Consider the following 25,055-nt stretch of genomic DNA (forward strand, 5'->3'; position numbering starts at 1 on the left):
CATGGTTGTCATCCGAACTCCGTCCCTGCCTCTTCCTGGCTGTGTGACCTAGGGCAGCCCACATAACCTCTGTGTTGCTTTTCCTCGTTGGCAACATGGGCTAATGGTGCAAATGGTTTAGTGCGTGTAAAGGATTTAATGCAGTGCTTGCTGGTGAGCACTTAGTAAATTATTCCTGTTAAAGGATCTCTGCACTGAAGGCTGGAGACTAGATCTAAGGCCTTTGCATAACCCTAGAAACCCGTTGAGAACCTGGCTTCTCAGCCAGACTCACTGCTTCGAGTTTCCCAATTGAAGTCACGGGGACATTGCTTTTTCTGCTTCAGTCTCCCTTGAGAATGTTTTACTGGACGTCAAGGAGCTGCAGAGGGGCATGGACTTGACCAAGAGGGAGTACACCATGCATGACCACAACACGCTGCTGAAGGAGTTCATCCTCAACCACGAGGGGAAGCTGAAGAAGCTGCAGGATGACGCCAAGATTGCACAGGTGCGTGCCTGCCCCCAGCACCCACAGAGAAGAAGCCACCTGCGGCGCTGGCCCTGGCTTTGGGGAAGATTGCCCTCTGTCTGCTGAGGGTGGATTTCTTGTGTAGCTGCTATTAAGGGGCATGGGGATCTTTCTGCATTTTGTACCTGGAGATGTCCCTGTCCTGCTTATTGTCCTCTTCTAATTTGAGGTCTTTACCCTTTTCTCTAGAAGCCCTCCTCCCCCACTTCCCCTTCCACTCCTAGGCTCCCTTTATTGTGGGTCCTATATTCACTTCAGCCAACATGTGTCAGGCCTGTGCTCAGCAGAGCAGTGCTCCCAGTGTGTTGGGTTCCAATAGGCCTTCACTTGAAATCTTACCCCACACTGGGGGTCAAGTTTACCCACCTGAGAAGCAGCCAGAACGGACTGCACACCATCATAGAAGGAAAAGCAGAGTGCTGTGGGAACTCAGGAAGCAGACGTGGTGGGATGGTTCCCCATGAGGCTGGCTTCCTTGTGTCCTGGGAGGGTTCCAGCAAAGGCTTGAGTGTCCCTACTGTGGGGCTACTGTAAGGAGTGTTGAAGCAGTAAGCTGAGATCTGCAGTCCGAGTGACTTCTGAGGTTCCGTCGAACCTGGTTGGTTTTAAGGAGTCCTCCCATGGCTTTAGGATGCTCTTGAAAGGAGTAGTTCCTCATTTGTGTGTGTGTGTGTGTGTGTGTGTGTGTGTGTGTGTGGAGAAGTGGCAGAAGGTCCCAGTGTGTGTGTGTGTGTGTGTGTGTGTGTGTGTGTGTGTGTGTGTGGAGAAGTGGCAGAAGGTCCCAGAGACGGATTGCTGTGTAGCACTGCTGCACTCTTCTGGTTGCCTTTGACCGGATGTTGGGAGGAAACACAGGCTGTAGAGAATCGTGGGAGGGGAGGGAGGACGGAGGCCAGAGGGCTGCGGGAGCCACTGCAGCTCTTTCCCAGAGCGCCAAGTTCAAATGCTGGGGAACATGACATTCAAGAGAAATTCACTTCTTCACAGGATGCCTTCGATGATGTGGTGAAGTATTTTGGAGAAAACCCCAAGACGACACCACCCTCTGTCTTCTTTCCTGTCTTTGTCCGGTTTGTGAAAGCCTATAAGGTAAACAGGAGCCTGGTGTCTTTCAAGCCTTCGCTGGCGTTCTTTTTCAAGCGGGTGCCCTCCTAGAGCTGTGTCTGCGTCTCGGCGGCTGTGCAGAGGCCTCCCCTGTGCCTTTGGGTGGCGGACGTGGGTGGTGAGGATGAGACCGTGGTCTCTGGCCCTGCTCCTGAGGCCCTCAGCCCATCGTGCTCCGGTTGACTGTTGACCCTCGCAGGCAGACTGAAGGACGAAGAAACCCAGGCCTCCTGTGGAGTTGTTGTTTGGGTAAAGGGTAGAAGGAGTGAGCCCTGCTGCTGTAGCCGAGGTCAGGGAGAGCCTGCTCGTGTTAACCCTGCCCAGGCCCGTGGGCCTCTGCACCACCATTTCTCTGGTGTGGACCAAGAGATGGCTCTAGGAAGGACAGTTGCTCCCTGGGTTTTCATCTGGACCCTTAACGACTCTTCCTTTAAATGGGAGGCCCTCTATGACATAATCTGGGATCATGGTCTTGAAAAAGCATGTGACCCAGAGAGGTCTGTGTCGGAAGAATTTGTCCCTTGAGAAGGGAAGACAAGGAGGGCAGGACATTAGGGAATTTCAGTGCTCTTAGGAGACATTGTGATCTGTATTTTCCAGGCTTGCCTACATATAACCTGGGAAATGTTGGTGGAGGAAGGAGAAGTGTGCTTGTGGAGGGGGTAGGGATCTGCGGCAGGGGTGTGGACGTTTTGGAGAAACATCTGACTGGAAACAATGGGTCACTTCACCACCACCAGCACTAGAACCTGATGGCTTTGGAGAACCATCCTTGGGCCTTTTACTAAAACTCACAAGGTTACGATGTTTAGCCATCTTCTCTCAGCATGGCTCAGTGTAGCAGTGAAATCACAAGCAGAAGGAACACGCCCCTGGCAGCGAGGATGAACACAGATACTGCGCCAAGTCCATGTGCAAGATCCTGGGGCTGTGAGCAGTGAGAAGCACTGGTCACCAGGGCTGTGGACTGTGGTGCTCTGGGGTTTCCTGGCTAGCGTGCTGCAGAGATGGTTCAAGGTAGCTCTTGTCATGAGCTAGGATCGTGTTTCTTCACATAAAAGAATTGTAAGTCTAAGATCTAAAGAGAAAATATATGCTATTTTAAAATTGTGTAATACAAGCTGGGAAGTGGCCCTGGTTGGTCCCCAAGTCTGACCCAGGTACGTGCATAGAGCAGAGGTAAAAGAGAAGCTGCCCTAGATGGTCAGTGGGGTGTCACAGGTCAGAGCTTCTGTGGAGGTGCTCCTTCCTTGTTATCATTTCTCCCCGGGGTCCTGTTCGCTGGCTCCATGAGGCGCTTGTCAGGCCAGGATGTGACAGGATGTTCTGCTTGCCCTGACATATTACATAGTGAAAAACTGCCCAGCCTGACACTGACCCAGGGACTTGATGAGCCGATGTTAGGGTTTTAGGATGTCATCTTTCACTTCCCTTCCTAAGTCTGAACCAAAATGAAACTTGGGACAAAAGCAACAGAGATGAAAAAGTAAACTTTATTACTGATAAAGGTTGGATTGGAGGATAGGGTGTGTCTCTGTGAGCTTACACTTCGGCCCTGAATTAGATGACTTATCAGTGCACAGCTTTATTAGAAGTTGCTTTAAGGAGGCTGGCTTCAAAAGAGGGGATGCCCAGGGGGGTTGAGCTGAGGTCAGCCTGTTGGATTTCTTGTCCCTAATTTATTAAACTTGTCACTGCCTCCCTTGGAAAGGAGTGAACTGTGGGGAGAAAGCCCAAGAGCATCACTCAGTGAGGCCCCTGAGGAAACAGACAAGGGATTGGAGGTTTTCCCCTAACAATGGGCAAAAGGAGAGGAATCTGAGACCCTCCTTTCAGAGAGGCTGTAGGGAGGGGAACAGATCCTGGAATAAAAACAGTCTCACATGGAAATCACTCAGCAGAGCTGCCAAAAGGGAAGGTCCCCCCACACCTGTGGTACGGAGACTAAGAAGCAGCCTGAGTGGGGAGAGGATCATCAGGAAAGGAATTTTCTGGAAGAGGTGAATCTCAACTACTGTGATTTGAAGAGATGTGATATAGACAGACAATAAAACCTTGAGTCAGAGTCAAATATAGGCATAAAGTGTAACTCTTCCAAACCTTCCCTTTACTCTAATTGCTGGCTAACCAAGGATTCTCTAAGAATGACTTTTAAAAATCTCAGCTGTTGGCATTTTCACTAACATAATCTTTTGTGTCTTTTGATTTTACCCAGCAAGCAGAAGAGGAAAACGAGCTGAGGAAAAAGCAGGAACAAGCGCTGATGGAGAAACTCCTGGAACAGGAAGCTCTGCTGGAGCAGCAGGACCCAAAGGTGAGGTGTGCCAGGCTCCTGAGATGGCCCTTGTGTGAGGGAGGGCCTGGCAGGGCCTCAGAGACACCCTGGCTAGAGGGGCAGAAAGCCAGATATGCATAGGATGCTTTCCCCTTCCTTCTAGGGCGTGGACACATGGCAGATGGAGACTTGTTCATTCATTATTTTGTTCAGCCGTCACTGGAATGAGGCTAAGAGCATGTTTATGTAGCATTTCCAGGTTTACAGAGCAGGGGGTCCCCAACCCCCAGGCCGCAGACCAGTACCTGTCCGCGGGGTGCTAGGAACCCGGCCGCACAGCAGGAGGTGAATAGTGGGCAGGAGAGCAACGCTTCATCTGCTGCTCCCCGTGGCTCACATTGCTGCCTGAACCATCTCCCCCCATCCTTGGAAAATTATCTTCCACGAAACCGGTCCCTGGTGCCAAAAAGGTTGGGGTCCGCTGTGACAGAGATCAGGAACTTAAAGCTCAGTTGGGTATACAGAGAGGCCATCCCGGGTACCCTGAGGTTGGGACGCCTTCGCGTCCAGGGATAAGAAGGCTCCACGGGGTTGCCATTTGGTGCTGGCCTTGACAGTGGGAGGGCTCCTCTGGGAACGGGAGGGAGCATCCTATGGAGGGAAACAGCACAGGTAAAGACCATGGAGGCTGGCAGGTTGAAGTATGCTTCATCATGGCCCTCTGCACCAAAGTTTAAAGAAATCAGGGGTTATTACCCGCTGCCTCTTGTTGCCATAGGATTCAGCCTTCCCATTGCTGCCAACTTTCTTCAGCGGAAAAAGTTTTTCTTCCCAGAAGCTGAGTTTCTCACTGCTAAGCAGAATGTTGAGATGGTGCTGTTTGTGTTTCGGACCGAGGCTGCGTAGTAACAAAATGCTCAGACACATTTTGGATTTTCTCAAACCTCCAAGGGGTGCTGGTCCCACTCATCTCTACCGTTCTTTTTTCTTCTCAGTCTCCTTCCCACAAATCAAAGAGGCAGCAGCAGGAATTAATTGCAGAATTAAGAAGGCGACAAGTTAAAGATAACAGACACGTATACGAAGGAAAAGATGGTGCCATTGAAGATATCATCACAGGTAAACTCTGTTTCCTCCTTGTGGCCCATGGAGATCCCAGTGGCCTCACCATTCCTGAGCCATTTGTAGATTTCGCTACTGCTTTTGTTGAGGGTTTACAAGTTCTTCAGTTGATTTTATTCAGATCCAGAATTACAGAGAAACTCCATGCGAGTGTTTGAAGTATATTCATAGTAGCCTGTATACTGCCTATCAAAGAACACTCTCTCTGAAAAAAATCTGTTTCTCAATATCATTGGAACCCTGTAGATTTCACCAGGGCGCCTTTTTCTAATGATGTTCCGTTGTCTTAGATTTGTCACCATGCTTCATTTTCTCGCTCATGGCCACCCCTGCCCACCTGCCTGATTAATAAATACAATGAGCAGGACCTGTACTGTACTAACCACAGTCAATGCAGGTTTTTCCAACATGCTTTTTAAAAGCCTTTTTACTCGTTCAGAGTTAGTGAAGCTATTAGGAAATGCAGAGCTGGTGCTTTTATGCAGATGGACCAACAGGCCAGAAGCCCAGGGCTGGGGAATGGTCGTTCTCTCAGCTAGGAATGGTGCCTAACTCAGCTTGGTTCTTGTCCGATTAAGTTGTAGCCTAATGCTTTCTGCTCGAACCAGTTCTTCAGAGTTTCTGCATTCCCTCTTAAAGATCAGGGCAATACTTTGGGGCAGTAGCTACAAGTGACTTTCCTTTCTTGTTTGTTGCATAGGAATACTGTTTATCAGCTTCCAAGATACTTAAAACTTTTTTTGTAGGAAATGTTATGCAAAAGTATAGAGATTAGTATGATGAATTCCTATGTACCCTTCACCCATCAATAGTTTTCAACTCATGGCCAATCTTGTTACATGTTTGCTTCTACCTACTCCCCATTCCCCAACCTCTGGGGTTATTTTGAAGCAAATCCAAGACATACAATTTCATCTGGAAATATTTCCATATATATCTTCAAAAGATAAGGACTCTTTAATAAAGCAAACAACCATACCTACGAGACCATTATTGCACACCTCCAAAACTTAGACTTCCTTAATATCAAGTAGTTATTATTCACATTTCCTAAATTGGCCTAATTTTTTAAAAATATAACTCTTAGACTTTGACTTATTTCTTGTTGATAGCTTAGCATTGGAAATAGGGGTCCCAAACCGCCCAAGTCAAGATTTTTTCATCAGCTTACACCCAAGGAAATAAAATATGTCAATAAATCACTCAAAAGGAAGTCGGTAAAGAGTTCCTTGCCCAGAGTAGAGCAGTGTGAGCAGTGGGATAGGTAAGTGGCTGACGGAAGTGCCAGTCTCTGCGTAGGACGCGCACATGTGCTGTACCTTTGTGCCTGCCGGTGTCTGTGTTCACCCTGCAGTGGCTTGCAGATGGCTCCCAGATAACGCTTCCTTGTTTAGCCTCTTCCCCACATTGAGGGAGCAGCTCTGCTCTGAGCAAGACCAAGAACAGATCTCCTTGGGTAAGCACCGTTTAGCCTCAGGGCCGCTTCTAAGACTGACTTGTAGGTGGAGAGGCATCCAGCCGTGGCACGTTAAGAATGTAGAGTTCCCTTTTCATCAGTATGTGCTCCAGCCTCGTGACATCTGGCTTGTGAAATGCACAGTTTCTGTTTGTCTGACCTGATCTGCCACAGGAAGTGAATGAATATCTGTTTATGGAGCAGTTCCCCCCACCCGCCCGCCCCCAAGACTGTTTTCCATGTTCTACCCCAGACTGAGGGAACGTTGAGTAACTCTTGTAGGCTTTGTGAACTCCCTTGGGTGTACATTGCCTTACCCTCTTCCTGCCCACCTCCCCCACCCTTACCCCAGGTATGATTAACAAAGCACTAACCTCGTACTAATGCAGTAGATCTTGGCTTCTTACTCTCTTCGTTTGTCTTGTTTGGCTGTCATTTTCGATGCAGTGCTGAAGACTGTGCCCTTTACTGCTCGCACCGCCAAGCGTGGCTCTCGATTTTTCTGCGAACCTGTTCTCACTGAGGAATACCATTACTAAACTATGACTCTTTCTCACCTGATGCTCTTAAAAGGTTGCTACAGATTTTTTGACCTCTAATGACCCTCTGTGTGTGTGTCAGGGCCACCCAACATCCTAGCATGGAATTGCTGTCTCCATCATGTTGTATTTTATGTTGTCTTCGCGCTGCATGGTTTTGCATTTCAGTCATAACTGCTTACTCACCAGCACTGTCAATACGTCTGTGTGTCCACATGGCTGTGATGGTGTGTGCGAGCTGAATCAATACAATTACTTACAGAAGTTTGCAGAAACTGATGAATAGAGCACTTCTTTGAGAGTCAAGATTGGGACCAACTAGGTGGCTTTTAAGACTTTAGCGCTAATATCTTTGAACACAAAATGACAGTCATTAATGACAATAATTACTATACCTAACATTTATTGAACACTTACTGTGTTCAAATAGATTTACAGATATTAAACTGGCCTTTTGTACTCAGCATGCTTTGATAGTAAAACGAGCTGCCGTGCAAGCTCTCAGGAATGCAAGGTGCTCTAAAGTTGCAAAATGATTTGCAGAAGGAGCTGTGAACTACATACGGCTGTAAATTGGGTCTTTCTTAACTGCCTTATATAGTCCGTAGCCATCATCCCAGTATGATGGAGCTCATGGTGCAAGCTCAGGGAGCTCTTTGACCTAGAAGCCTGTATAAGCTGTTACAGGCAGTCCATAGCTTTATACTCACTTCTTTTCCCTCTTGAGTGTCACGCCCAAATTTCAGCTGTCAGTTCCATGTTGGAGCAAGGCTGCAAAGCAAGAAATGAAAACAAAGGCTTAGGAGCTCCCACTGTCTTATTCATGTTTCTTCACTGGTGGCTCTGTTCCATGTCAAACCCAGGGTATTCCTTCCGTGATGAGAGCATATCTGGATCTGCTCCTTTGGTCAAGATGGTGGCACCAGAAATAATAATAGCAAATACCTTTTTGTTGGAAAATGCCACTGTTCTTGAAATTCGAAAAAAGTGATCAAACTTTCCCAAGAAGTAACTGCCTGGGCTTAGTTCCTGTTGATTCAACTAGGAACAAACGTCTCTGTAGCACCCAGTTGATTAAAAAAGGACTAGGACAAGGGAAGCACACACTCTACCTGGAGCACGTGAAATAGCCATTGTTTGACTCCCATGCTGAGATTGACATGGAACTGGGTGCATGTTTATTTTGTGGCATTAACTCTTGTATGAATTGCACTTGTTATGTATGTTCCTCTGTCTCTGGAGATATCAAAGGATGTGCTGTGGTGTTGCCTGTTCTGCAGCATACTTACCCCACCAGTCCTTATTAACAAGGCTAGAAACTGTCTTCTACTTGGCTACTGTTTGTCAGTTTTGCTGCTGGACTATGGTTCTGGAGCCAAACTTCAAAGCAGCTTGGATCTGGGTGGTCAGAGAGCTGGGTGGGGAGACACGCTCACCCTGCCCTTGTTTTCTCTAACACCTCTTGTAGAATGGCCTCCTATTTTCTTCTTCTGTTGGCTAACGTGCCCGGGAATGTTATTCACTAAGTTGATTTGCTTTCCATTTTCATCCCATTTTTACTTAACCATCATTTTGTGTTTTTGTTTTTTTCTGTTTAGCTTTAAAGAAGAATAATATCACTAAATTTCCAAATGTTCACTCGAGGGTAAGGATTTCTTCTAGCACACCGGTGGTGGAGGATACACAGAGCTGGCAAGCATCACTTTTTACTTAGCTTCCTCCTCTCTCTGTATGCAGATCAATGATTTCACTCTAAGGCTGAGGGTAATACTGGTGAGAGTCTGACGAGGGAGAAGCCTTTGGACCTCACATTGCAGTGATGTGAGGCTGAGCCTCTCTCTCGGACGTTTTGGTCTCCTTCCATGTTCTCAAGTGTGATGGCTTGGGCAAGGGTATTTGCTGATGATTATACTTGCTTTGGGTGCTAGGCTGTCCTTCCCGTTTCCCCTTCTTGGCCTTCAAGTTATTCAGTGAACCCCGTTTTGATCTGAAGAAATTGAGAGCAAGTCCTGGCCAGGGAACATGATCTATAGTTTTTGAAGAAGGATCAGGGTTCTTAGAGCTAACTGCTCAGAGGACTTAATAACCACAGAACTGCAGGTCACTGCATATCCCTAGCCAGAAATGGAATTCCGACCTCCATTACAACTCTGGGAGAGAAAGCAAAGGCTTGAGAGGATTAGGGCACGCAAAACTATTCTTGGCTTGAATTTAGGAGTAGGGTAGGGTCACAAATTCCAATGAGTTAGGAGCTTGTGGGGACTGTGCGTAACGGAGCACTCACTCAGCTCTGGCTTGTTTTTGCCATGTAAGAATTTGGGCCCAATGTGGCAAGATCCTCCAGTTTTCCAAGAGAAGTGAGAAACCTTGGTTTTCCTGTTAATTATCAATTTAAATATCAGAAAACCGTATTTAAAAATTTAAGTTTCGGGGGCCAAACATTCTGTGGACCAGGTATGGCCCATCCATTTTCAATCTGAGTAGGTGAAGGGATTAAAAAGATGAGATCTATTTTAATTCTGTTGTTTATGTTTCCGTTTCTAAAGGTAGACTATTTCTAAACAGAAATCAACAATACTAAGTTAATGAAAGAGAAATACATGCTAATTAAACAAAACAAGAGGAAAAAGTATGAAGCCTGCTTTATTTATTTATTTTTTCACTGTGTCCTTACTCCATTAAGTGGAAGCTACCAGCTGGCTAGGCTACCTGCCTTATTCATCAAGAAAGCATACTTTCATACTAAGAGTGCTTACGTGTACTAAAATTCTTGTTCATCTCACTTCATCCTTCTGAAACAATGCCTGCTTGAACTGATGTGCAGTGGTTGATTCATCCATTCAACAAGGCATTTGATTGTTGCTGTTGTTAGGCATCCTGCCGTTCATCGGCAGTACAAATTGGAGAATCTGAGAGTGCCCATACCTTTCCCCTCTAATGAGAAATAGAAAATCTTGGGTGGCGGCAAAGAATGTTCAGGAATGGAGTGTCACTTTGATTTAGTGCTTACTTTTATTCAGTGGTTGAGTATTGTTTCGAATTCACAAAATAAAACTCTGACTTCAGCTAATCTTAATGGAATAAAAATAATGGAAGCTGTGTCTGAAAACTAAACATAAAGGGCCTTGCTTGATTAAAAAAAAAAATTTCAGATAAGATAGGACAGGGCAGTCTGTTTTATTAGTTTTGCAGTTTAAAATTCATTGCAATTATTGTTGGTATTCAGGTTTCCAGAAAGGAAAATAACTACTAAGCAATAGCTATTTCCAATGGAAGAAACATTTCAAAATGACTTCAGCTAGACTCTCTGGCCAGTGACAGAAGCAGTCTCTCATACAGTTTTCTAAAAGAGCCCAGAATCACACCAGTATTACATGCTGTTTTGTTTGACTGTAAATATTGAGGGCAAAGTACATGTTTTTGGCTCAAATTCTCAATGAGTTGGAAGGGCCCATTAGCTGACTTTTCTACACAAGCTGCTTTGATTGGCTGCCAGCTGGCCTTTGTCTTGCTTAGACACATGATATTAAAGATTGCGGTTCTCTTATTGGTGCTTTCCTCTTTACAGATCTTAGAAACCAACCATACAGACGAGCCGATGCGGTGAGGAGAAGTGTCAGGCGGCGCTTTGATGATCAGAACTTGCGTTCTGTTAATGGTGCCGAAATAACCATGTGAACCTGAGACCTGCCTGTATGGATAGAGGGTGTGTGTGAATGAAACTGTCCACGTGAACTTTATGTGCTACCATTTAACTGCAGCCTTGAACATAGATAAAATATTCTAAGGGCTCAGATTTAGCAAACACATAGGAATTTAAAAATGATGGGCTCTCCTTTCAACCGTTGTTAACAAGTGCCTAAAAGTGGAAGTACTTGCTCAGATTAATCAAAGCAATAGGATTTGATTTGATTAAGTATCTTTTTACACCAATGTGTTATTCAATTTTTTTAACCAAAATATAAATTTCATATTACATTCATGACCTGCCATTGTGATTGTCCCATGATGGCCCACCCTGGTTTCCTGATAAGTTGTAAATAACATGGATACATCTGCTGTGGGCTTCCTTTGCTGAGATGTTTTTTAAGGAGTTAATTTTGTGTTTCAGCCATACCCATCAACTTTGTATTTTTAAGGGCTTGCAACATGGAAGAAGGAAGAAGTCACACGATAAACTCCTTCTGTCCATAACTAAGCCCCAGCGAAGTACAAACACCACGTAATTGCAGTGGCACAGAATCAGTCAACTCTTGTTTCACGTTCTGCTTCTGTGCTGGGGTACGATGCCCTGTGAGAGGCATTCATTGGCACAAATGCGACAATACGACGGCATACAGATGTTGTACAAGACTTATTTGCAGTACTGTGTTCTTCAGCTAGAGGCAGCTTTTAAAAAATAATGCAAATGTTTATTAATTAGCACTAAAACTAACATCTCAGTAATCAGTATTAGGATTTCTGAGGACAATTATGTGTCAATCCTGAGAATAGAAATCAGTGCCTTGCTAGCCAGGGAGTTCACTAGCTCTGTCAACAAGCATTCAAGATTACTTCTGCTAGCAGAGTAGTGTTAGTAATTTGGCCTTATCCTCTGACAATCGCAGGGTCCCCCCCCCCCCCCAACTTCTTTTTGTAGATTGGAGAAGATATATTTGGCATCACATATCAAAGCTAAAAATTCTTGTATTTCCCAGATTACTTTATGGGGAATTGCAATTAAATTGCTGAAATACATCGGGATTAAGCTTAAATGATATGTAATGGGACTAAATGGGCAACAAAGCCACTCATTTTTCCTTCCTCTCTGGCAGGGCACTTGATCCATTCCAAAGTCAAAAGCTGGACTGAAGCTAATCTGTACTTCTCATAATATACATTCTGCTTCTGGCTTACCTTATTGGTACATTACATCAATATATTAATTGTAAAGTTTATTGTATAGTATTTAACCACTGAATTTCTTATGTTGTGCTTATGTGAACTCCTTGGTGATGGTCCCATTTCCCTTGGATAATGTGTAGTTATATAGCTCTTTTTAAATGTACAGATATTTTGCTATATAATTGGTGCAGTTTTTTATGGTTTTTACACTTCTCTTTAATTCCCACCTAAGCCTCTGGGTAATATTGTAAATATTGTTTAAAAATGCATCAGCCTATGCTATACAATCTGAATGTTATTTTAACTTATAGGGTTTTTTTTTTAATATATATATTTAACTACAAGGACAGTTTAGGGATCAGTTACAACATTTCACTTTAGCATATCTATTTACAGAAAAATTACTTAAGACTGCCACCTGCTAGCACATTTTCATGTGTACTTTAAAAAGGAACATGCCAAGATTTTGTCTGACTTAACATTCATTTTGGTGAAGAAAGCAATTTGACCATGAGATATAACACAAATAGTTGGTCCTTTACCACAAAGCAGCTGTTTTCCAAAGCTCAGTACTGAACATGTTAAAATAATTTCCTATTTATTAATCTACAAATAGATGATAATGTTGGCATATTCTTTTCTGTTTGTCTCTTAATGGGCCTGCTTCTTAGCAATATTAGAAATGTTTTATAAAAGCAGTTCATGTTACTTTTCTGGTCTTTTCATGGCATATGAGCAAATAAACTATTTACACTACTATCCTGTAATATGTCTGTAGTCTTTCAATGTTATATTTTAGGGGGTTTTATGTACACTCTTATCTTCTAGAAACAGGTAATGTCTTGATGCTTGAATTCATAATCTAAATATGCTTGGTAAATTTGAAGAAAAGCTCCTCCCACTATGAAACTCTTGATCACTTGCTATTTGGAACATAGGAACAAAATAGAATTTGATAATATTGAGTATTTTAGTATTGAGATTTAGTATCATCTCCAAAATCCTACTTATGAATTTATTCCTTCCAGAGAAATAGCACTCTTTTTTGGTGAGATACTGCCCCTCTCCACATTTGTCGTAATGAGGATGCTGCACATACACAAGCTACACGTGGACTGCATAGGGTACCAAGCACCTGACAACCACATTGGTTGGCAAGGTAAAAAGTAGCAGTTTACCTCCCACTGCACACACTTCTGTAATAATAACTCCAAGTTATCAGAAAAGTGTAGTATGTTCTTCTTAGTATATTCATTTAGTATTTTTTAGGGAAGCAAAAAAACTTGTAATTTATTTTCGGAAAGTGTCCAAGTGGCTTAAAAACAGCTTATTTAGAGGGACGTTAAATTGTCTTTTAAAGAATTATTGTTGCATTAGGTCTTTGTTTCCAATTTAGTGCTCTTTCCACTGCACCACAGTTACACAATGCACAGGCATACCTTGTTTTATGACGTTTGCAGGTTGTTTTGTTTTTAATAAATTGAAGGTTTGTGGCAACCCTGTGTTGTCAGATGGTTAGTGTTTTTAAACAATAAATTATTCCTTAACTAAGGCATGTAATTGTTTTTTAGACATGCTGCTGTACACGCAATATGACTGTAGTGTAAACATGACTTTTATATGCATTGGAAAAACAAAATTTTGTATGATTCACTTTATTTTGATAATCTGGAACCAAACTTGCAATATTCCCAACATAGATCTGTAGTGGATGCTAAATTTTATTAAAAGGGAAAAAGGTTAAATTTTGCAGTTAAGACTGTCTTGTTTGTTTTGTACCAGAAGTGCCTTGTGGTAAAGGAAGTAAGATCTTTAATATTCTACAAACTCAGAATGTTTTCAAACCCAAACTACAGCAGTAAGGTCAAATGAGGTGGATATGGTTACGTTTAGGACACGATCAGTAGCACCACCCCCACACACACTTTTTTTGTTTTTTTGGCTGCGTTGCACGGCTTGTGGGATCTTAGTTCCCCAATTGGGGACTGAACGACTGAACCTGGGCACTCAGCAGTGAAAGCACAGAGTTCTATCCACTGGACCGCCAGGGAATTCCCAGCACCCATTTTAAAAGATATTTTCTGATGACTCAGAGTTACATCCATTTGTTTCCCATTCCTAATCTTTGTGACTAAAAACATAAATCTTAACCCACTAAAAGTCACTGCAATGAATGTGCAGTGACCCTGCTGATGCAACAGTGCTCAGTTGGTAATGGAACCTGATATCCATCACTGGCTCTGTTGGTTCAATATGTTAGATTTTGTAGAATTACCTGATTTTACACGGTAAAATATACTTTCATAATATTAGCTTTATAATTCACATCTATTTTAAATTTGATAATGAAATTCTTAACCCTAATATACTTGTTTTTATCAGAAATGTGTGCACAGATGAATATACTACCAGCTGACTTCATACCAAAGGTTTTTCTAAAACTAATACCCCATCTATTTCTAAGAAAAAATTTGAAGCAAGAAACAAATGCATGAACAAATGCTGACATACTTTTTTGATCTAACTTTTTATAGAGAAAAGCAAATATTACACTGAGAAAACAGAATGTGGGCATCTATCAATCTATCATCTCACAGCACAAAACTGCTGCATATGACAGTACTTAAAGGAAAAAGCTGATACAAATCCAACTTAGTAAAAGATGCCATCCATTTTTTCTAATAAATTATATTTATTTACAAAAGGTCTACTTTTATATAATTGAGGTTCTTTACATCAGAACAATATATGAACAGAAGAGAAAATCTGGTAATTACAAACACAAAGTAGAAAAACCTTGTTCTCCCTATTACTCACCTTTCAGAACAAGTCTTCAGTTTAGTTGTAGAGGTAGGCAAGAGATCAACACCTACCAAAAAGTTTGCAGGCAGGACCAAAAAAAAAAAGTTTATAAATACTACATTTAGATACCCCGAAGAACAGCATAAAAGAAGGGCATCAAGAAATGGCTTAATGAGATTAGGCAGCCACTTTGTTTCATAGTCTGAATGAAAACTGGAGAGATGAGCCAGTTTCCCTGAAGTGTAAACAACCTTTAACCTAGTACAAATCACCATCAAATTAATTACCAGTCACTACGAATGATGAGATGGCCTTAAACTAGATCATACTGAATCACAAGAGCAGTTTTTATATAGCAAGTTTAAAAAGCATAGAAAATCTGCTGCAATTAAGGAACTTAAGCCAAGTAGAGAAACCAAGTAAGGTTTGGAGGGCTAGGGGGACTCCGTATGGATAACTGGAGCAAAATCTTCTCACTTCCCCCCCTCACCTTTGTCAAAATAACATTGAAGTGCATGCCCTGTCACCATTATTTACCCCTTTGTCAAAAACAGACCAAAATGATTAGTTCTCAAAACTTACATAGGAATTTTGGGTTTTTTTGGTCTGTTAAGGCCTTTAGATCAACTCTGATCTAGCTAAATGTTAGGTCCTCAAAAGTTACTACTTTTAAACTATTACTATGGTTAATAGTATGAATATGGTATGAAAATATGTTTCAAATCACCACAAGGGATTGCCTTTCCTACTCAAAAACCACATGAAAGTTGTATGTTCTCCTAACAAGCTTTTGGACATCTCTGAAGTAACAGTTAAGACTGAGGTACAGTCACTAGAACTTGTCTTCCGTGTACTTCGATTAGTTTGGGGTTTCGTATGGTTTATTGCAATGATGCTTTTTCAAGCCCTTTAATACAGATGACGAGTACCATGGATGCTGGATGAGTACATCTGTCAACTGATATTTTACATTCACTCAATAAATGCCTACTATGTATGCGCCAGGCACTGTTCTAATTCACAGGATAAAACAGTGAGTGAAACACAAATCCCTGCCTCCAAGGAATTTGACCACCATTTACGTCAAAACAATTGAAAATCTTGAGAGCAAGGTAAGAATAAGGAAGGTAAGAATTACTAGACTGGTATATGCCATTACTAAAACCATAGAATGAGATTATAAACTATTAGAACACAGTTCCATGAAAAGTACTTGATGTTATTTTGCTTTTCCTTTATGTAAAATGAGTCCTAGAAAAGAAAACGTAAAAGAAAATTCTACCTTGTATTGAAAGAGATACATCCCTAAGGGAAAAGAAAAAGTCTAACAAGATACAAGGAATTAATGTGCTTTGCCTCATTTTGCTTTCAGAAATGCTTTAGTTCTTTAACTTTGTAATTTACATTTAAATTACATAATACACTTAAATACCCTATAAGCTCTTTAAAAAAAGCATTTATTACTCTTCCCTGCATACTATTTGATTAGAAACAGCTCTCTTAAATAGTATCCAAATTTTAAATAAAAATCCTTAGATAAAGGAGCTACTCCTTTCTGTATGCAAAAATAAAAGTGGCTGCCTAGTTACTACGCAGTTGCCCATTAACACGGGACAAAAACCAGGATCATCTAGGCAAATTGCTTAACACAGGATGCAGGCCCTTTGGTAACTGAAGGAAAACTATGGACCACCTTTCCAGAAAAATGCACACAGATCTTTTAAGAAGTTTTACAGTCTTACCACTGTGAATTAAGATTGCTTTACTCTAGGCCAATTCCTTTCATTTCATAGTTGTATAAGATGGGGCCCAGTTAGCAAAAATTAGAAGTTGAAATAGCTGTGATACTTTGATCATTTTCAAATTTACTGGGAGGCATAAAAAGTACTTTTATTGTTGAAAAACATAAATCTGCATGCTGAAGTTCCTCTGGGTAATGATAATGAAATGCCATCACTATGTTAACAAAAAAAAAAAAATGTTGGGACTGTTGCTTTTATTTAAAAGTATTATGTTGTTTAAATACACTTGGGAAAGGTGCCAAGAATTCTTCATACTTCATTAATTTTTCATACAAATTCAATTTTCCCACATAGGAATTATGTACTGGGAGGAATAAAAACATCAAATATTTGAGGTTCTGATTTTGACTGTTAAGCATGATATTAAATGTATTAGTGAATTTAATCCAAGAGTTCACTTAATATTAATGATAATTAGGGAAGATAAGCCCTTAATATTTACCTAAGGGTCCGAGGCTTAACTGAAAAGTAGAAATTCTCCTTATCTGAATATAAACGCGCTTTCCTGTTTGAACACATTTTGAACATATCTGTTCAACTCTAATAGAACCAGTATTCTAAGACATTTCAACTTCTATCAGACTGAAGATTTAGAAACCTAACCAAATGGATTAAAAATATTCACACACAATTCTTGTTTTAATAAAATTTTCCCATCACCTGTACCTTCAGGCCATGGTATCTTTTTGGCAACTAAATACCATTTGATGGGATCACTAATGGATTACAGTCACTTCAATTACGTTTTATTACAAGGAGGTTGTATTTTGCATTACAATTTGTTCATTAGTTTTGTTTTTAGGTCAAATAATTTTTATGGGTTAACTATAAAGAAACTTGAATTTGTATTGTCTTGTAGGGATTTGAGATTGTGATAAAAGAGTATCTCTATAAGAAGTACAGAAATCTAATTTGAGGACATGCTAAACCACATCAATAGCTTTTTATTTAAATAGAAAAATCAAAACTTTAAAGTTGTACTTAAAAAATCATCATTCATGGAAGTAATTAAGTTTTACAGGTTCTGCATTCTCTTGTGAAACATCACTAGTATTTCTGCCAATATCATATGCATATTTTACTCTGACTTCCATGTCAAGTGTTTGACATGATTAGCAATATTAACTATCATTATGAAGGGATCTCTGAAAATTAAGTCTAGGCAACTTCCTGTTGCCAAAGTTATGTTTTGGTTCTAATATACAATAGGTGACTAAGCTCAAGCAATTACTTCACATTTTCTAAAGACAGTGACTCACTTTCTACAAAGTCATATCATATTTCACAGCAGAAAAATGACTTGGCAGCGAGAAATATTCAGGACACCACCCCCCACCCCCGCCCCCCCCCCCGCCCTGCCTTGAGGCTTTCAATAGTGGATACTAGATTTAACTGAAACACAGGGGCAGGGATGGAAAAAGAGTCATCCTGGTCAGTCCCACTTTCAAATTCATTAGGATGGGAAAGGAAAAATAAAATGAACTTTTTGCCCAAAGTGTCCAAAATAAAAAAATACCTAAGGTAATACCAAAGACTATCTGCTTTAATTTACTTACTTACTTAAAAAAATCTCCTGCACTGAAGGAAAATAGTATAAATTACATTACCAACCTTCCAAAGTTAGCATGTAAAGAGTATTCTAGCTTCAAACCACTGCCTTTCTTAAAGTATCCTGTAGGAAATTCATATATCAAGAACAAATACAGGGGCCTCAAATGCACTGATTTATAATATTCTTAAATATTAAAAAAGCTTAGCTATGTGCGTTAGATAAAGCAAAATTTCAGGGATTTATTATCTTAACCTTTAAAGGATCATACAATTTTTTAGAGCTGAGCAGTTTAAGTAGAAATAAATACTAGTACACACTAGAAGACAAGGTTTAATAATTGATAAAAATGTACAAAAATATTCAAATCAGAAATGCTTTAGAATGTGTACCACGAAGTCAATACTTCTCAGTGAGTAGGGAAGGTAAAAGACTTCCTCAATGAAAAAAAGCAAGAGAAAGATCAGATTTAAAAAAAAAAAAAGAAAAGAAAAAAGACAACTGTTAAAGAAATTGTTTAAGTCAACATTGATTTGTTTTAGACAAGGATATTGTAGCCATCACTTAATGTTTGGTGGCACATTCTTTAGTAGGTCCTTAAGGCAATATATTTAAGCTAATTTACAATTTGATTTGATGTTAACTTTTTAAACATCACCTCAAAATAATGCCCTCACAACAGCCTTTTTAAAATGTATTTAGATGTTTCATAAAAAATAATGGTGGCTTTATTATAGTAGTGCTCGATAGCACCACTACAGTTAAGGGTCTACCAGGTTTCCGTTAAGAACACCTATTTCTGAGTTCACCCTAAAAGATCATGTCGGCTTTAACCAGCTGGGTAGTGCACAAAAAAGCAGTTTTATCAGTTGCTGGTGCTTTTTTTGTACTACTAGATATCAAAAAGTTTTCATTTCAAAATCCAACATCTATAAAGTAAATCAAATCACCTCATGACTTAGACTTTAGAACAAAGTAGAGACACCTGCAGTTATCAGTAAATTGCCACCTTTAATCCATTCTGCAGTGCCCTATGAAAGGGTCACAGAAAGACAGTTATGACTGTATGAAAATATGATTCTTGATACAGAATCAAAAGTTATTTTCAATTTCCTTTGCTTTTATAAAGTCCACAATAACAATACTTAAATGCACTTTTTTTTCCTGTGATATAATTAAAACCCAGTGTTATTTCAATTGAACTTAAAATAGAGTCCCTGGTCTGAATCAGACTTTAACTCATACTGTAAACATATTTGGTATGATTTATTGATCATCATCCAGTTGCTCCAGAAGGGTCCTTCTGCGCTTTTCCAATTCCCCTTCACTCAGCTCACTGCCGGAAGTATCCCAATTGCCCTGAAAAGACAATGAATACAATTACATTTGTGTCAGCACTCAAAATGAACCTTTGAAAAAAGAATCCAAAATCTATATGGATTCTCTTCCACAAAACAAATGCATCATAGGGTTTAAAGACTAATCTCTTCCCCAAAAGCCTAGCACTCAGTTGTTAACTGCGTACTCCTTGGTTACATTACAGCAGACACTTAACTTAGAATGAGACTTTTATATGGTGTTTACTTTCAGTTTACATTAATATGTAGATCAGGGGAATAGTGCCTACCACTTTCTTTCTCTTCCTCTTATACAACTGAATATGAAACATCTTATTTCCATTTAATGTAAGCTGCATGCTCATTTCCTAAGTATTATATTCCTTGCTAATTTTTCAGATTCTAGGGTGTCCTATTTTACATTACAGAAAAGTATTATGCTTTAAGATTTCTGAGTACAACAGTAAGGCTGGAAAAAATTTAAAACAAAAAAACCCCCAAAACACACTGTGAAGCAACTTTTCAAAAGTAGATCACCTATCTTCCTTTTGCCTTTAGGGATTTCATTTAACCTACTGTAAGGAAGAAACTAAGTCGCTAAGTAAGTATAGAGGAAAAAATCAGTCCTTGCCAAGGATGTGCGTCAGACTCACCAGTGCAGCTTTAAAAAACAAAAACAAAAACCTCCACCCTATTCCCACTGAATGAGAATATCCAGAGGGAGGACCAAGGCTTATCTACACAGTTTAAACTCTCAACTGGTAACTCAGAGGCATCATACTTGCTAAGCCCACAGCATTTGTGGAATGAATGGCATGGTAAAGAAGGCTTGTGTTATTATGCTCTGGCATACACACACACACATACAATCACAAACATGGGAAACTAAGGACTAATTATGTAATCTGATATTAAAACATTAGATTTGGCTTACAGTATCCTCCTATTTGCCCTCACCTCTTCCCTCACAATGATTATTTCTAAAAGCTGTTGGAAAGCTACCTTTCGAAACTGGATTTAGTAACAGTGACAACTGTGGACATGTGGAGGGAAAACCCGATTTGAATCTCTTACAGTTTATATTCTTAAATTAGGTAGACAATGTCCATTGGCATTTCTTAGAACGTACAAAGCAGAATATATCCTTTCTTAGTGGGTTAACAATAGTTACAGAATGCCATGTTATTTTTTTTAAGGAATATAAAATTTAAACTGCTTAAACTGGGTCATTCATGATCACATACGTTAGAAAACTACTTTGTGTGAGAAGTAGCTAACTGACATTTTTGTATTTTGAAAATACAGATAATGAAAGAATTCTAAATACTTACAGAATCCTTTCCAGTCTTTTTCTTAGGTGATTTGTGTTTTGATTCCGATCTTTGTCTAGTTCTGTCTTTTTCGCTTTCCCGGTCTTTTTCTTTTTTATCCTTCTCTCGTTCAGCATCTGACTCTGGAGAGTCCTGTGTAAATAAAAAAATGTTAGCATTTTGATAAAGAAACTATTTCATTAGAAGAAAGTCCCTATATGGATAATATTTAAGAATACCCACATATAACAGTATGTATGTGTTCCTAGAGTGATGGAATCTAAAACGATAACCTCAAGGAATCTAGACCATTCCCAAGATTCATGGGAGGAAGTTGGCCTTTCCTACGGGAAAGATGACATTCTGATAGGGTAAAATACCACTAAAAGTGTACCTTCATCCTAAATTAAGTGTACCATCATCACTAAGATTAGGTGTATCTTGATGTGTACCTCAGATTAAGAACTGAGGGTAGAGGAAGAAGTTTAAACATTTAAACTTGTGGTTCTCAACAATTGCTCAATACATATATACCCACTTGGGTCTTTCTCTAAGATAACTATAAAAAACCAGAGTGGGAATCTTAACACTGTTGTTTTTCAAAGTTCACCAAAAGATTATAATGAAGATTAAGGTGAACAACTATGAAACTCTTGAGTTTATTAGGTGCCCACCTAAACTCTGCTGACTGCACTGGACTAGATAAAAATTTCTACTGCCACTGAGGAAGTTAAGGGCAAAAGCCTAGGTTCAGTGTAAAAATTATGAGTACACTTACAGATTTATGTCTTCTCTTCTTACTTTTCTTCTTATGTTTTTTTGACTTCTTATAACTTCTCTCTAAGCAGCACAAAAAGAAGTGTCAGAATTTGAAGACATCCAAGTGTCAATGACTTTAATCAAGTTAAAAGATATGTTTACCAGATTCAGCGCTAGAAGAATGTTCTGAAGCAGAACGAGACTCTGATCGCTGTCTTTTTTTCTTTGAATGGCTGTCGTCATCATCTGAATCTGACCCCTACACAGTACAAATAATTTCATTCATAATGATGCTAACAGATATTTCAATATACTTATGGATATGCCATTTTTAATAAACTTCCTTACTGATCGAGAGCGGGAGCGTTTCCTGTGATGTTTTTTAGATTTCTTAGAATGTTTCTTATTCTTTGAATGATGATGCTGACATTCATGCTACAGGGGCAAAAGAGAAAAAATTTCAAAAGTTCACACTTAAGACAGAAGATCATAAAGAATTTTTTAAGCTTTACAAATAAGTTCTTAGAGTAAAATTGCATTCATTTTGCATTTAGGATTTACTCCCCCTTGAAACTGTGCAAAGAGTTACTATCACTTAAGAAGGAACAGAAGAAAACATTAACTACCCTGTACCCACTCATTTTGACATCTAAACACAACGTTTAAAAGTATTAATAAAATACTTTTCTAAGCAATGAGAATGGTGTGGGTACAGTAGGGACAATTGATAGCCTCCATAAAGGTATAATCTACAGAACAGTTACCCTACTTTCCAAAACAACGAAATATAATTACATTCATACACTGTTTTTCTGATGAATGTGACTTTGGTCAGTGAGCTTGGCTTCGCACTGAAATAAAGAACTGCCTCAGAGCCATCTATAAAGGAGGTTTGTCTCAGACATTAAATGCAAAATCAACTCTTTTCACCCAAAGAGCATTCCCTTCCTACTCAAGCTTAAAATATCCAAAGGCAATCTAACTACACATGAAATCAGAAAAGGAAATGTGGTCTATGTAGATTTTAACTCTTTCACTAAAACAATGACCAGGCTAGTAGGAAAGGGGAAATGCTGCATTAAGAGCTCCTTGCCCCCAAACATATCTAAGGGCTTTGAAAATAAACTCAGTTTACAAGCAAGTAGAAACAAAATCTAGTTCAGGGACTCTCATTTTTTTTTTTTTAAAGCCTTTTATGTATTTTTTGACTGTACAACGCAGCAGGCAGCATCTTAGTTCCCGGACCAGGGATCGAAACTTTGCCCCCTGCAGTGGAGGCGCAGAGCCTTAACCACTGGACCACCAGGGAAGTCCTCATTCTTTATGTCACTGAATGTTAACTCTTCTTCCTTTTCTACCTCAAGGCCCACATTATTAGGGTCCAAATCCTATTCTGATATGTTCAGTTCTTCCCTATGCTGCCATCATCAGCTCCATTTACAACCTCACCACTTTACCCCCAGCACAGATATCATGAAAGAATCTTGTTGGAGGGACTTCCCTGGTGGCGCCGTGGTTAAGAATCCCCCGCCAATGCAGGGCACACGGGTTCAACCCTTGGTGTGGGAAGATCCCACGTGCCATGGAGCAACTAAGCCCGTGTGCCACAACTACTAAGCCTGCGCTCTAGAGCCTGTGAGCCACAACTGCTGAAGCCCGAGTGCCTAGAGCCCATGCTCCACAACAAGATAAGCCACCGCAATGAGAAACCCGCACAGCGCAATGAAGAGCAGCCCCTGCTCACTGCAACTACAGAAAGCCCTCGGGCAGCAACGAAGACCCAACACAGCCAATAAATAAATAATTTAAAAAAAAATCTTGTTGGAGACTCCTGAATTGGGGGAAAACGTTAAGATACTACCTAGAGTATAGCTTCTCAAAATTAAATGTACATTCTAATGCTCAAGAATCTTGTTAAAATGATAATTCTGAGATAGGATTTCTGCCAATGGGGCCTAAGGGTCTGTACTTCTAACAATCCAACAAGGTAATGCAGATGCTGCTGGTCTGAAACACACTTTGAGTAGAAAAGATCTACAGGCCAATAGCACTAGATCTAGAGGTAGCTGGGAAACAATATATGGTACATGTGGGACACGTTAACAGAGCAAACTGTTGTCAACATTGACATTCATCAAGAACAATAAATCCGAGGCAACAGTGAACAGTCAATTAAGTGACCTGCTATGCCCAATGACCATGCAACACTATAATATTAAGTATGTGCTAACTTAGGCTTGCTGTAAAGTATTGGTTTGTCTATAACCGACAGTGTAGCATATCTGTTAAAAGCACTGGCCCTGGAGTCAAAAGCCAATGTTGGAATCCCTTCCCTGCAAACTACTTTTTCTTTTTGCCTCAGTTTGCTCATCTGTAACTTCACAGGGTTGTTGTGAGGATTAAGTTCATATGTGTCATATCTGTAAAACAATTAGGACAGTGCCAGGCCCATATAGGCACCAAACAGTATTATTCAGTAATGACTGGTGAATTTAGCATATTTACTATCTACAAGTGCCTCTCTGAAATCTTCATCAAAATACCTTAATTCAGCTAGTGGAATAACTTGCAATTTTATCATTACTTATTTTAAGAAAAACATACTACCTTATTCCATTATTTGTCAGAACATCCCTGAGCTTCCAACAAATCTAATGTAGTATAATATTTGAAATGTGCTTAAAAGCTGTTTTCTATCTGCTTTACAAGATTCTAAGTTCCTTCTAGGTTTACCAGTCATCCCATGTGACTGCTAAATTGATGAATTTCTATAATATCACGATGAAACAAATATGAACAGTCTCCACTAAACAGATCTTTAAATTCCCATGTAAGCTTAGTCTGTTTCACTTAAAAGAAGTTTCTATAGAATAAACCATTCCCTAATCATCCCAGGTAGTAAGTACATTTGTATAAAAGCAGTGTAATTTAAGAAACATACTTTGATCATTCTAAATTCCTCAATTTTTGTTTAAATTTTTATATATTTTGTAATACTTCAGCCACTTATGATAAAACTAAAATTACCTCAAGCACATGCATAAAATCTTTAAATATTCGTTTTCTTTCAGACTCTAGAGTTATATCCTCAAATGCTGGCTCTTTTACAAATCTCTCCCGGATCTGAAAAATTCAAATATGGAACAAATACATGAATACTGAGAAAAGTATACCAGTATGACTAAAAGGAATCATAACAGCAAGTGAAAATTGTGACAGCCCAGACCCTCAAAGTCTTTATTTCCTTTCCTCTAGTATTCCTAAATGCCACCAGAGCTAACTTCATACTTTCAGCTTATCTCTGTGGCTATTAGAAAGAAATTAAAGATTTTTATCTTCAATTGTAAAGGAAAAAATTTACAAGTATACATACATCTTCCCAGACAGCATCCAATTCTATTGGAGGAGTAGCTTGTTTCAACATACTCTTAAATGCAGATTCTTTTCGTTTCATCTTCCGAGCCTCCTCTTTTTCTCTTTCACGTTCACGGGCTTCTGCCTTTTCTAGTAACTTTTAGAGAACATATTTAATCAATTATAATAGTACCATATAATTTGTTAACTAAAATAATTCATTATAATTAATTTAAGTATGCTCCCGTCAT

General features: G+C 39.8%; 2 protein-coding genes across 13 annotated transcripts in view; one reads left to right on the forward strand and one right to left on the reverse strand.

The window, feature by feature from the left end:
* FMNL2 (formin like 2) overlaps positions 1-14,012 on the forward strand; it is a 299,283-nt gene extending 285,271 nt beyond the window's left edge. Inside the window, exons 22-28 of one of the 5 annotated variants that reach the window (XR_009055041.1) lie at positions 327-490; positions 1,499-1,600; positions 3,831-3,929; positions 4,886-5,009; positions 6,916-7,041; positions 8,606-8,652; positions 10,576-10,641. Coding sequence is in view for 4 of the 5 variants with exons in the window: in XM_057744654.1 (XP_057600637.1) it covers positions 327-490; positions 1,499-1,600; positions 3,831-3,929; positions 4,886-5,009; positions 10,576-10,685 (599 nt within the window). In the remaining variant the exon portion in view is untranslated. Of the gene's footprint in view, positions 1-326; positions 491-1,498; positions 1,601-3,830; positions 3,930-4,885; positions 5,010-6,915; positions 7,042-8,605; positions 8,700-10,575 lie in introns of those variants that run through there. The other 4 variants (XM_057744655.1, XM_057744657.1, XM_057744656.1 and 1 more) reach the window with 4 other exon arrangements.
* Positions 14,013-18,364: 4,352 nt separating this feature from the next.
* PRPF40A (pre-mRNA processing factor 40 homolog A) overlaps positions 18,365-25,055 on the reverse strand; it is a 55,541-nt gene continuing 48,850 nt past the window's right edge. For all 8 annotated transcript variants that reach the window (XM_057746225.1, XM_057746224.1, XM_057746223.1 and 5 more), the window contains 7 exons: positions 24,824-24,961; positions 24,478-24,573; positions 21,799-21,885; positions 21,613-21,709; positions 21,470-21,531; positions 20,713-20,844; positions 18,365-19,403 (listed from right to left, as the gene is read on the reverse strand). In XM_057746225.1, coding sequence (XP_057602208.1) covers positions 19,311-19,403; positions 20,713-20,844; positions 21,470-21,531; positions 21,613-21,709; positions 21,799-21,885; positions 24,478-24,573; positions 24,824-24,961 — 705 coding nt within the window. In that variant the 3' untranslated portion in view covers positions 18,365-19,310. The remainder of the gene's footprint in view (positions 19,404-20,712; positions 20,845-21,469; positions 21,532-21,612; positions 21,710-21,798; positions 21,886-24,477; positions 24,574-24,823; positions 24,962-25,055) is intronic.

The sequence above is a fragment of the Hippopotamus amphibius genome, chromosome 8 (assembly GCF_030028045.1).
Source record: "Hippopotamus amphibius kiboko isolate mHipAmp2 chromosome 8, mHipAmp2.hap2, whole genome shotgun sequence".
Classification (NCBI taxonomy): domain Eukaryota; kingdom Metazoa; phylum Chordata; class Mammalia; order Artiodactyla; family Hippopotamidae; genus Hippopotamus; species Hippopotamus amphibius.